This window comes from Sapajus apella, unplaced genomic scaffold (assembly GCF_009761245.1).
Source record: "Sapajus apella isolate SASKATOON/1434 unplaced genomic scaffold, GSC_monkey_1.0 scaffold19, whole genome shotgun sequence".
NCBI lineage: Eukaryota > Metazoa > Chordata > Mammalia > Primates > Cebidae > Sapajus > Sapajus apella.
This window is the reverse complement of record NW_022436959.1, coordinates 15687243-15701565: the sequence shown is the minus strand read 5'-3', so window position 1 is coordinate 15701565 and position 14323 is coordinate 15687243. Positions and strand designations below refer to the sequence as shown.

The window sequence follows — 14323 nt, the reverse complement described above, 5'->3', positions numbered from 1 at the left end:
TGAGTAGACAGACTAGAAAGTCCACGCAGAAAACATGTCACCATCTATCCCCATTAACCACTCAGTTTGCCACTGAGTAGCTAGGGACTTGAATTTCTTTTTTTGAGCTGGAGTCTCGCACTGTCTCCCAGGCTGGAGTGCAATGTCTTGATCTCACTGCAACCTCCGCCTCCCAGGTTCAAGCAATTCTCCTGCCTCAGCCTCCCGAGTAGCTGGGATTGCAAGCGTGCACCACCGTGCCTAGCAGATAGAGTTTCTCCATATTGGTCAGACTAGTCTCAAACTCCCGACCTCAAGTGATCCACCTGTCTCAGCCTACCAAGGTGCTGGGATTACAGGCAATAGCCACTGTACCCTGCTGAATTTCTTTACTTCTTAATTGACACTGATAACTCTATATGGTTGCAAATAACTCTCTTAAGAGAATGGAAGTTGTTTAAAATAAGAGAGTCTAAATGTACTCATTTTCATATCACTATTGCCTGAACATTGCAGATGTTTAACAAATGTTTGTTTAAAAAATGAATTCATGTACATCTCAATTAACAAATATTTATTAAAAGGCCACTATGCACAGGTTGATTGCCAGCTGTGCACTTACTGAGTGATCCTTTGTCTTTAAGTCATCACCACCTGATTTACCTGTAATTCACAGCTGTTGTTGCTATAAAGTAACAGTAGTCTCTATTTGCGCTATGGTGGTATAGCATAAAGAACCCAAACTAGAAATCAGGTACCTTGAATCCTGCTCTGTTACGAATCAATTAGATAAGTATGATTCCTAAGTAAGTTAATTTCTGAGTCTCAACTTACTTATCTGTAAAATGGAAATATAAAAAAAGATCTTAAAGATTTCTTCCAGCTTTAAAATTTACCGAGAATCTTTCTTTTGAAATAAAATGGGTAAGTTAAAAGGCTAAAGGAATTCAAGATTTGTCCTCAACTGCATTTAATTTTTACATCCTTACCTAAGTGTCACCATTTACGAAATTCAAGTCCCTGTATACCTTAAAGCTTAACTGTTTATTTTCAGTATCTTTGATCATTTGTTTCAAGTATGTATGCTTTAATTTTTTTTTAAAACTCAGAAAAATAATAAAAAGCTCTGTAAGTTTTTTTTTTTTTTTTTTTTTTTTTTTGGGAGACGGAGCTTTGCTCTTGTTACCCAGGCTGGCATACAGTGATGTGATCTCAGCTTACTGTAACCTCCACCTCCCTGGTTCAAGTGGTTCTGCCTCAGCCTCCCAAGTAGTAGCTGAGATTACAGGCATGTGCCACCACACCTGGCTAATTTTTTTTGGGTATTTTTAGTAGAGACACGATTTAATTATGTTGGCCAGGCTGGTCTTGAACTCCTGACCTCAGTGATCCAACTGCCTTGGCCTCCCAAAGTGCTCGGATTACAGGCATGAGCCACCACACCTGGCCCAAATGCAGTTTTTAAAAAAGTCAGCCACTGCCTCCAACTTTGCACAGAGAAGTCCCAGGTTCCTCCTTTCAGAGCCTAGCTAGACCATGGAGTAAGATACCAAGACTAGGCTTCCCATAGATGGCTTGGCATAGAGTTTGTGCCTAACTGGGGGGCAGGGCCTTGTCTACACACTTTTTTTTTTTTTTTTTGAGACAAGGCCTTGCCCTGTCATCCAGGATAGAGTGCAGTGGCTCGCTGTAGCCCTGGCCTCCAGGGCTCAAGTGATCCTCCCACCTCAGCCTCCCGAGTAGCAGGGACTACAGGTGCATGCCACCACACTCAGCTAAGTTTTGGTATTTCTTTTAGAGATGGGATTTTGCCATGTTGCCCAGACTGGCCTTGAACTCCTGGGCTCAAACAGTTGATCCTGCCGCCTCAGCATCACAAAGTACTGATGATTACAGGTTCGAGCTACTGCACCTAGACCACACTTGTTTCTTTTCGTCTTTCCCCATAAGCCCTGTCCCATGATTGACTACTTACAAACCTGCCAGTCCATGAAATGTTATGTCCTTCTCATCATTCACGTTACTTAAAATATTATTTAAATGGCCGTACTTTGCATTTAGTCATTCCTGGCTGCTTCATAGACTTTTGTGTATGTGTTTGTGTTACATGCCGATTTATGTAATTAATGGATGGTGTTGCTTATTTTGATTGATCATGAATCTGGCCACTTGAGAAATTTATTCGTTCTGATGGTTTATGTTCTCAGATTTTTAATGTAAATAGTAATCACTCTAATAATCTATTTCAGTTTTTTTCTTCCAATAATTTTACCTCATTTCATTTTACTATCTTATATATAGGCTTGGTCAGAATGTTTCATATTATGTTAAAAATAGTAATGAGGCCAGGCGCAGTGGCTCACTCCTATAATCCCAGCACTTTGGGAGGCCAACCCAGGAGGATCACGTAAGGTTGGGAGTCCTAGATCAGGCTGACCAACATAGAGTAACCCTGTTTTTACTAAAAATACAAAATCACGCAGTTGTGGTGGCACATGCCTGTAGTCCCAGCTACTCAGGAGGCTGGGGCAGGAGAATTGCGTGAACCTGGGAGGCAGACATTGCGATGAGCCGAGATGGTGCTGTTGTACTCCAGCCTGGGCAAGAGTGAAACTCCATGTCAAAAAAAAAAAATAGTAATGATGTATAATAGCATTCTTATCTTGTTCCTGATGTATAAAGTAATAGATCAAAAGTTTCTCCATTAATTATGATACTTGTAGGGGTGTCAAGGACCTTTAGCAGGTAAAAGAAATAAACTTTTATTCCTGGTTTGCCAAGAGGTCTTATCAAATTGTGTTAAATTTTATCATTGTTTTTATGCTTCATTGACTTTTCCATTAACCTTATGGGATCTTAAGTGACACAAAGTATTTTATTTTTGTGTAGTCAGGTTTGTCTGTTCTCTTTTTTATAGTTTCTAAATAACCTGTTACGGTTTTTAAAGTATCTCCGAACTCTAGATTATAGAAATACTTGGTTTTAAATCTTTATAGCATGTATTTTGGTGTGTGGTGTGATATGCAGGTACAACTTTTTTTTTTTTTAATTTTTTTTTTTTTTTAAAGACTGGTCAAGTGCAGTAGTAAGAAGTGGGGAGAGAGTAGTACAAGGAGTTCAATCTGTAACTGACTGTGAGCAATCAATTGAGATAACTCACTACCTTCGGACCAGCCTTGCAGGTGCAACTTCTTTGTGTTACTCCAGATGGAAGGTTAATATAATATTGTATTGATGGCAGTGGTCCTGTAAGTTTTAATGGTTGTTTATAACAATAATAAGGAAGACTAATGGTTTTTTCAAAAAGTTTATTAAAATGTAAACATAAAGAAAAAGATTATCTGACATGGACAAACTTGAGCCTATAGATTTTTTATTGGTAAGTCAAAAGGAGGGGCAAGAAAGGAAATTATCCAAATTGAATTTTCTTATTATATTCGTCTGTTTTCATACTGCTGATAAAGACATAATGACACTGGGCCATTTACAAAAAGGTTTAATTGGGCTTACAGTTCCACATGGCTGGGGAGTTCTCACAACCATGGCGGAAGGCAAGGAAGAACAAGTCACATCTTATGTGAATAAGAGAATAAGGAAGATGCAAAAGCGGAAATCCTTGATAAAACTATCAGATCCTGTGAGACTTATTCACTCTCTCGAGAACAATATGGGGGAAACCACCCCCATGATTCAGTTATCTCCCACCAGTTCCCTCCCACAACATGTGGGAAGTACAATTCAAGATGAGATTTGGGTGGGGACACAGAGCCAAACCGTATCACGTATTATCCAGGTTCTATCAGACTGGGAAAACATTTCATTCCCTTAAGTAACAATTTTAGAGGGAAGATCTAAAGCTAACAGTTATTCATTATGCACACCAGGATATACCAGTTAACAAAATTTTCATGTGCCTCATTATACAGAAAAACAAAATGGCTTTTTTCTTTTTAGTTAACATTAAACTTTATTCCAAAGCAAAGAAGTTGCTCCAATAGAACTATCTTCTATTTTGAAGAAAGCATATTTAAGAATTGCTTTGGACAACAGAAACTGTTATCTTACGAAACCTAAAAGCTCTATTAAATTTGAAATGTAGCATGTGCCTGTGTTCCATTTTTGCTTTGTGAAGAACTTAGTACACTATTAAATTATTAATTTAGTTTATTTGAAATAGTTCTAATCTATTTCATGCCTCCAAGGATTAAAACTAAAACCCAGGTTAGCGGTTTTAAAGAAGAGTGGACATGAGCCTTGACCATAATATATATTTGTTACATCTGATAGAGAGTTTTTAAATTGCTAGAAACTCTCTTGCTTTGTAGATGCGGAAACTGAGAGTCCCAGTGGCTATTTGCTTGCTCCAGCTTTTATTTCCAGTTCATGGCAGAACCAGGACTTAAATTTCACGTCTTTTTGTCTCAATCACATGATCTTTCTCTGGTATTGCACTGCTTGTTTGATAATGTTTTTAAATAAAACAAAATATTTTGCAACTAGTGAAACTATACAAAAAGTCATACCATATAAAAAGTATAATATGACCAGAAGGGAGATTATTAAAAATTAAAATTTCACTTAAGTAAAATGTGTATAATTTCATTTACTGTTTTTCTGTGTAGGTGAAAAGAGATTTGAATGTCCAGAATGTTCTAAAAGGTTTATGCGGAGTGATCATCTCTCCAAACATGTTAAAACGCACCAGAATAAAAAAGGTGGTGGGACAGCTCTTGCCATTGTTACCTCGGGAGAACTGGACTCATCTGTTACAGAGGTGCTTGGCTCCCCAAGAATTGTCACAGTTGCAGCCATTTCTCAAGATTCAAATCCAGCAACTCCCAATGTTTCAACCAACATGGAAGAATTCTGAAAAGTTATTTATAACAGAGACCTCTAGTGCTGCACTTGTTTACACACCTTTGAAAATCTGGAAATGGGCTGGTCAAGTGGATTACAGAGTAGGAAATTATGTTTTCGTTCTTTCAGTATTTCTTTAAGTATTCCAGGGTTTGGGGTCAACACATGAAGTGTTGAATTTTTAAAAATATGAAAAGCAAACTGATATACTGGAAACAGAAAAGTATTTCCTCCATACTATAAGTTGTAGTTGTTTGGAAATATATCACATAACCTTTAAACAGAATCTTCCCATCTCTTAATATCATGTGTCAACATGTTTAAAAAGACTTTAGTAGTTTGCAGGCTAGATCTTAATTGGACTTACTTTCTTTGAAAGTACTTCGTTATAAATTCAGTCAGTAGTAATTTACATGTATTCTTTTTCTCTATAGCACAGAAAACAGATTGTTAACTGATGATAGGGATAATACCGTATTTCCTTAGCCTGATTTTTGGAAAATAAACCGAAAATAGTTTTGGCCGTCTTTTCTAAATGTTAGAAATGCTTCAACAGTTGAATTAGGTAAGTTCCAAAACGATAATCTGAGACACATCTCAGATCTTTATTACCACTACATTATAGTAGTGTGTATGCAGACAATCAGTGAAGTCCAATTACTTTCTCCATTTGGAGACAAAAGAGGAACTACTTAGAGTTAAATCTTAGGTTAAATTTTAGGTTGACACCTTAGGAAATGCTGGGGAAAAAAATGGTTAAAACTCATCATAGCTTAAGAAAAATAAAATGAGGCAACTTAACATGCAATGTTTTAAAGTTAGGATTAATTATATTCCTAACCCTAGGTTGAACCACAAAATTTCATTTAAAATGTTTATATCGGAAATATTTGCTTAAAGTGTAAATTGTTCTGTAGTTCCATATTCTGTAAATATGAGTTATGTTGACAATGTGCAGAATTCTTTATGCTTTGACTTGGTAGCCAAAGAAAGAATTATATACTTTTTTCCAAGGCCAGCAGAACATTCTCTTTTAACTACATTATAATTCTTGTTTTCCTCTACTAAAAATTGGCCAATCCATTTTATTTCTGGTGCTGTGTTAGAAGGTAATTAGGAATTAAAACACAGTAATGTTTTTATGTTACATTAATAACTGAATTTTCCCTAAAAATTAGCCTAACAGATATATAATAGATATATTATGAAGCAAAATTTTTATTTTTGAAAAGTCAGAATAATTTTCAGTCAAGTAAATGACGAAAGAAAAAAATATATTTCATTGTTATGCAAGGGTCTTACAGGAAAAGGTCTTTTTTTTTTTTTTTTGTTTTTCTTTTTTTTTTTTTGAGACGGAGTTTCGCTCTGTCGCCCAGGCTGTAGTGCAATGGCGTGACCTAGGCTTGCTGCAACGGGTTCAAGTGAATCTCCTGTCTCAGCCTCCTGAGTAGCTGGGATCACAGGCGCTTGCCACCATGCCCGTCTAATTTTTGTATTTTCAGTAGAGATGGGATTTCTCCATGTTGGCCAGGCTGGTTTCAGACTCCTGACCTCAGGTGATCCGCCCACCTTGGCCTCCCAAAGTGCTGGGGTTACAGACGTCAGCCACTGTGCCTGGCTAGGAAAGGGTCTTATTAGGAAAGATGGCCAAAAGTTTCATGTGAAAAAGATTTGGATTATACCAGTAACTTAAACATTAGTAAGGATATTTTATGTTTTAAAGAAGTATTTATACAGAATCATAATCAGTGAAATTTACCATTTGAAAACTAAAGTTTTTACCTGCTCAGTTTATTAACATCATTGCTTTGGGGATTGTTTGAATATAGGTACATGTTTTCTTGTGCGTTCTCTATAATTTCAGGAAAGTACTACTCATGCAAATTCTCTTCCAAAATTGTGATGTTTCTTGTATTTTTGATGAAGGAGAAATACTGTAATGATTACTGTTTACACTATGTACACTTTAGGCCAGCCCTTTGTAGCGTTATATAAAACTGAAGGTCTTTTGTGCTTTCAGTTTGTATAAAAAAGCTTTGAGATTAAAGGAAAAAAAAATTTTTACACTGTGGTTATAAATTTCAAGTTTCTTAAAGCTTTTGTAGACTTGTAACAGAGTCTTTAAATTTTAGTTGGATTTTGTAAATTGTTTTGTATATTTTATTTAATGTACTCTTAACAACTGATGTATCTGGCTTTAAAACATCAGAATTGGTTTGTTGTTTTGTTTGGTACAGAGGAGCATTTGGTAGTGTTAATTTTAATTTTATTATATAGGAGCTGAAACATCAGATATATATTTTATCTATCATGCTACACAATCAGTGCTATAAATTTTTTTATGCAAAGAAACTTTCTTAATGTTTTAATCATGTTTCCTCAGAGTGACACTTTTTGTTGTTGTTGTTAATAACCAAGTATGAACACTCTGCATCATTATTCCATGAACAAGTTTTAATATAAACCTATGTATGTCCATTAAAAATGGAAGTTATTTTTTAATCAACAATGAGGCCTATTATAAATTTATCAAATGAGTCTGGATAGCTTTATAGCATATAAAATATGTTAATTTGTGTTAGCAGGTGCACATTTCACCACCGAAATTAGAAATATTTTGACAGTCTCTTCTGCATACCATTCTGAGTCTACTTTTCTGTCTTATAAGAATCGTAAATTTCAGTGTCCTTTATTTGACTCAGTGGGATATAGCTGTTATAAGTAATAGGGCACAGATGTGCAGTAGAGTCTTGTTTAATGGCATTTCACTGTTCTTTCCCTTTGCCACCATTATAAAACTTTTCTTTATTGTAATTATCAGTGCAAAGCTATGTATTTATCATGGTAAAACTCCAGTGTTAGAATAGTTTTTTCTTACTGTATACTTTCTTTGGTTAGGTTTGTGTATGTGTTGCTGATTACATTAGAACTTGATGTTAAGTCATTATTTATCACACTCTCATGAGAGCAGTAATAAAAGTGTGTAATCTAGGAGAAAAAGTTAATTTGTCAAACTTAGATAAGCATGATGTTTAGGTCCTATTTTTCAATTTTATAACTGTTTTATTGCAACAATATTTGTATTTAAGTCTCCATTTTAATGCCTTGTGGTGTTTTTTTATGCATGTCACTAAGTTGTCATCCCACATAAATTGATGTGCAGCATAGGGTATTAAATCTACATAATGATTTTAAAACAGAAATAGTCGATGGTAAAATGTAAATGTTTTGCAAAAATTCCTTATAAAAAGTTTTGTAGTAACATTTCACTTGTAAATTTTTTTTGTAAAAAAAAAAAAGTAAGAAAATGAAAAAAAAAAAAGATGAATCCAGAAGAAAATCTGTTCCCATATCCTAGAATTTAGACAATTATTCTGCCAGCAAAGCCTTTGGGGCTGTAATTGACATTTTTACAGTGCTGATTTGTATAAAATTTGTTTTTTGTGGATTTGGAAATAAAATCATGTACAAGTTGTTGCCTGCAATAACAATTGCAAGTAACCTATTAAAAATTCCCTTGAGTTTAACATGTTTCATTTAATTATGTATACTATAAAGCAGCAATAAATTATTTGAACTATCAACCTTCTTATCATGAACACTGGAGAGTTAAATGTTTCTCACTAGAAAACACATTGGCAGTCCTTCATAATTCCTCGTATTGAGATCTGTACTTCTCTGAACGTACTGCCAAGGAGCACCAATTCAAATTGCATGTTAATTTGTAGCCATTGCTCTAGACATTTATGGAAATTAAAATTTGATTTAGAGACACTTTTTACTTAAATATTTTAAGCAATCACTGTTAGGAAATTATAGGAAGATCTGAAAACGAAAAACATAATTAAAATATTATTTAAGCTCACAGAATCACTTAAGAAGTGGTATCTGCCACATGGATGCCACAAAGACTGCAAACAGAAATTGTCTTTTCCTCCTGGGAGAGCCTTGCAAATCTCATAAAGACCGTTAGTAACGTAATTAATACATTATTGTAACAACTTCAGCTAACACATTTCCAAACTCACACCAGATGTAGACATAGCAAAGCGAGGGTTTGGTGGCCCAGGGTGGCGGGAGTAGGATGTTAGGTAGCAAGAGAAGTATGCTGGCCCACTGACAGAACACTCCAAAGACTCTAGGTTTTAGGTAGTAAGCAGGGGCTATAGGGTGTTTAGAGAGCTCTGTACAGCAAGGCCCTAAAGGCATGGTTATGTTCCAACTTTGTAAAATAGTATATGTTCATAACAGTGACTGAATCAAAGAATTTATGCTACTCTGTCAAATCAGACAGTAAGGAATAAATTTGTCAAAGGATTTTTTTTTTTTATCGGAAGTAAAGATATACTTCAATTACCTGAAAAATTCACACTTGCAAGCATCAGGATGATAGAAAATTAGGAATACTTAAATTGTGTTTTTCAATTTTTAATATAATCTAGTTCTTGAACTTGTAGGAATTTCAGCTACATGAACAAGACAATCGTAAAAAGGGATAAATCACCTTGTAAGTTGTTGACAGAAAGCTGTTGGTGTAATAAGTTAGGAAAGTTGAAGCACTGCCAAAAGCAACACTAATAATGGTGTGGTTTACAATGCCGTTGGTAAAGACAACTTGAAGATAGAAAAAAATACAGTATCATTGATTTTTTATTAAAAGTTCAGATGCTTAATTATAGGGGTGCAGAGCTTCAAGTATCTGCAACAAATTTGAAATACTTTATTTCTCTGTGAATCTGAATAATATATTGCTGTATCTACTGCCCAAACAGTAATGCCTTAATACACACATAGCCAACTTCTAATTAGGTAGCAAGACTTTTAAAGCATGTATTTTCCATTCTTTTATGTTTGGCTCATTAGCATAAACCTTGGGCTCTGTTCCTCTTAGTAACAGGTGGCAATTAAATAATTTATTTTTGGAGAACTGGGAGTAATCTCAAGTGGAAAATAGTGGAAGGAAGGAAGAGAGGGAGGGAAGGAAAGGGAGCATGAAGGCCTTCTTATAATACATAGGGTTGATCTCCCTGGTTAATAGCTAAGCACTGTGCCAAGAGACCCATGGAGAGTCTGAGGATTTCAGGCTAGATTCCTGGTTCAGCCACTTATTAGGCACACAACTGTGGGCAGGCTATTGAACCTTTCTGCACCTCTCTTTTCCTATTTCATGGAAGAGCAATTCTTATTAATAATGTTAAGCATTATTAATAATAGATGGATCTGTTAAGATCCAACAAGAAAACTGTATGAAGTATCTAGCACATAGTTGTGTTTAATACATGAAGTTATTGTTAATTATTAAGTTAACTCAAAAGGCAGAGGGTTGTCTTAGTCCATTCAGGCTGTTATAACAAGATACACTAGACTAAGTAGCTTATAAACAGCAAATTTATTTCTTAATTCCGGAGCCAAGAAGTCCAAGGTCAAGATGCTGGCAGATTCAGTGTTTATTTACTCGTTCATAGATGGTGACTTCTAGCTGTCTCTTCACATGGTGAAAGAGACAAGGCAACTTTTCTGGGGCCTCTTGTAATGACACTAATCCCATTCATGAGAGCTCTACTGTCATGATCTAATCATTTCTCAAATGTTCCACCTTTTAATATCGCTAGTAATATTGTTGGTAATTGGATTTCAACATGAATTTTGGGGGGGCACAACTCCTCAGACCATAGCAGGGGGCATGGAATAGTTCCCAGCTGGACTAATGCTGAAATGTCCTGAAAATGGGCAACAATACATCAAAAAGTTAATTCTCAAATCCCATTTAAAAAATGAAATTTCAATGGGAATTTCCAAATTCAAACATTTTTCTCAAACTGTGAGCTAGTTTGGCATACTACCTGAAAATTTTATGATGACAGTCTTTTTCCAATTCTAAGAAAAAGGCTTAAGTCAGTTCTTTTTTTTTTTCCCCTTGAGACAAGGTCTCACTTCATTACCCAGGCACACACCACCATGCCAAGCTCATCTGGAACTCCTGGGCTTAAGTGATCCTCCCGCCTCCGCCTCCCAAAGTCCTGAGATTATGAGCATGTGCCCCTGTACCTGGCCTATTTCCTAATGTTCAAAAGTTAATTACAACTACTGCTTGCCTACCTCAAAGTGATAGCAGACAAGCAAACTGGTGAACAAGAAGCAAACCCATTACTGAAAAACAGAAACAGCTGCTCATATGTTGGTCACTAACTTCTGTGGGTATATGTTTGGATGATTTTCTATATTTAAAAGCATTTCCTATATTTAGAAATATATTTGCTAAATAATCCCAGGCATACAGGGCAAAAATACCCCTCTTTTCAGCTACCTATCAAATTGCAGCCATAAAAAGAGGATGTGCAATTTGGCGTTCAAAGGTTTCTTAGACAACTTCCTCTCAGACTTGGTTCAGAAAAAAATAACAGAATTCTCTACTTTGCGTTTTCGATTCTTTGTGAAATAAGATAGGATATAGAATAAATATCTAAATTGGCCTATAATGCCCTGCAAGGCTGAGGCATCCCTGCTGGCTGTAGCTTCAGTTCTCTGTTTATAGCTTCTTGCCCATTTAACTCTCTTACCTCTGCTTCAGATCCTGTTCTTAAGTCTGAGTTGCTTTTCTCATTTCCAAGCTCACATTTGTTAGAGATGCTTTTTCCCATTAATGCATTTATTGAGCACCGATTGTATGCCAGACTGAGGCACAAGGGGTGCTGTTTCTCTTTTCTATGCTAACTCTGCCTTCTTGCATCCCAACCTCAGCTAGATTTCTGGAGCACCTTGAGATCCATCCACTTGCCCTATGCCTAGGAATGGGCAGGCCAGCAGTTGCAGAGATACTGGAGTCCATTCAGACCATACCTATGGAGAGGAGCCGAGACTCAGGTAATCTGAAGAAAGTTAAGATGAACAGGTTCTAAGCCAGGGTGAGCGACTTAAGAAATCAGATGTGGGTGCTAAGATCAGACAAAAGCAAATTATAGGGAAGAGGAGGAAATTAAACAAGCAGTTGTCACCAGTTTGTCTTAGAATCATGCCTTTCTAGGTGGTTGGCTTGGTTCACATTGTGTTATTTATTATCCTGCTATGAAGTGTCGTTTAATAAATATTTTATTTATGGTAGTATTTTTTAGATGTGGAACCATAATAAAGTTATATTTTCTGCTGGTAAAATTGTTCCTTGCTTGTATAATATTATGCTGGAATTAAATACATCAGTAACTCATGGTACTATGTAAAGGGCATTATGGTTTCCAAGTATTTGGTCACCTTAACAAGTGTGAAAATCACTGTTGAGGAAAATAATCTAATGGCAAACAATAAGCTAACTGAAAAATTCTAACCCAATTCAGTAATACTGTAAATGGTTACAACTTTAATGTAACTATTTTATGTTTTTGCAGCTCTTTATGTTAGCTTATTCTGCGTCAAGTTCATATATGTATACATGAAATGTATGTGTATAACATGTTAGGTGGAACATCATATATATTTATAGTTTATAAGTCAGAATTAAATTTGTTACTGTGGTTTTGCATTGCAGTTGCTTATTCTCACTGTCCTTAATTATGTGGACAGACATAAAATTGTTAGAAAATTAAGTCCTATTCTGATTATCATCTATAACCTTATTTAAATTTTCATTTTTATGGAGCAAATTATGACTAGAACAGAGTTTTTGGTTCTATAGAAAGAAACTCATTTCTCCTTGTTTGTTTTGCTCTGTTTTTCACAATATTATGGATGCCAGTTTGTACTGAGTCTATGTAAATATGTCCACCAATTTGGTAAGTAGCTAGAAGTACTTTTATTCTTGTGTCCAATTCAACCTAAAAAAAGTTGGGAGGCAAAGCTAGAGAACTTTTTAAATTGACCATTTTGCAGATATGTGTAGTAGTCTATATTTTTAGAAAAAGTATCACCTTGTTTTAAAATGTTTTTAAATATTAATTCTTATTTAACCATTATGTTTGTTTGAATCTGTGGTTTTGACAATTCTCTAAAGAATTAGTGCTATGTGAAAAGAGGTGATAATCACCAGAGATTCATAAAATATTTGTCTTCAGATTATATATTTTGTTCTAATAGAAATATTGATCAAAAATATTTACATCTCTTACTAAGAAAAATATAAGATGTCATGTAACTCTGGCATTGTTTAGAATACTTCCAAAATAGTTTTTTTTTTTAATCCAATAACTCTTCTGCTTGAAGGTTTTTGTGCATGAACTATAACTAGGTTTAAAATACATCCAGTGTGTGAATCCAGAGGGCGTTGCTTTGTTCTTAAGAATATATAACAACCAGTCAAAATTTAGACATATTTAGATATCAAACTAAGAGTTATAAATTCAGTTCGAATTCCATTCATTCCCCAGAAACAGTAGAATATAAAAGCAATGATAGGTTCTCAATATTATGAATACAAGGGTGCTATGGTCTGAATGTTTGCATCCCTCCAAAATTTGTATATTGAAACCTAATCCCCAGTATCATAGTATTAAGAGGTTGGGCCTTTGGTAGCTGATTAGGTCCTGAGACCAGAGCCCTCAAAAATAAGATTAGTGCACTTGCAAAAGAGACCTGAAGGCTGAGCATGTTGACTCATGCCTGTAATCCCAGCACTTTGGGAGGCCAAAGCAGGCAGATCGCCTGAGGTTAGGAGTTTGAGACCAGACTGGCCAATATGACAAAACCCTCATCTCTACTAAAAATACAAAAATTAGCTGGACATGGTGGTGGGCACCTGTAGTCCCAGCTACTCAGGAGGCTAAGGCAGGAGAATTGCTTGAATCCAGGAGGTGGAGGTTGCAGTGAGTCGAGGTCGTGCCACTGCACTCCAGCCTGGGTGACAGAGAGCAACTCGGTCTGAAGAAAAAAAAAAAAAGAGGGCCAAAGAGTCAGCTAGCTCTTTCCACCATGTGAGGAAGCAAAAAGAAGGTGCCATCTATAAATTAGAAAATGAGCCTTCAGGAAACACCAAGTCTTGATCTTGATCTTGGACTTCCCAGCCTCCAGAACTGTGAGAAATAAATTTGTTGCTTATTAATCACTCAGTTAATTGTATTTTTTTATATTTTGTTGTATATTTTGTATTTAGCTGCCCAAATGTACTAAAACAAGGAGTAACAGTCAAAATATTTAATAAAGGACACAACGCAGCATTCCTCAGTCAGAAGGGATGCTGGCCATATTAATGAAGGAAGGTCCTAGAACAACTTCCCTACCCTCCCCTTAGTTCCTGGGTTCTGGGAACGTTAAGGGGTGGTAGTAGGGGAATCAGGAACTACAATTCCTTGTATGGAATTATCTCAATATTTAAATAACCAACCAGTGTGGTTATACTGGTGTCCCAGATGAATGTGCACCCTCAGTAGGATGGGTTTATTCTCTGCCCATGCTTCAGACTTCCAATATGTGGATGGAAAAACCCAATCCCAAAACCATTCTTTTAATTGTTAAGATAATAAAAAGGCCTAAGCAGTTGCATAAAGATTTTGCTGAGACA

General features: G+C 35.7%; 1 protein-coding gene across 2 annotated transcripts in view; it reads left to right on the top strand.

Moving 5' to 3' along the window:
* Nucleotides 1-8363, top strand: part of SP4 (Sp4 transcription factor) — a 95361-nt gene extending 86998 nt beyond the window's left edge. For both annotated transcript variants that reach the window (XM_032287023.1, XM_032287024.1), the window contains exon 6: nt 4602-8363. In XM_032287023.1, coding sequence (XP_032142914.1) covers nt 4602-4849 — 248 coding nt within the window. In that variant the 3' untranslated portion in view covers nt 4850-8363. The remainder of the gene's footprint in view (nt 1-4601) is intronic.
* The last annotated feature ends 5960 nt before the right edge of the window (nt 8364-14323 follow it).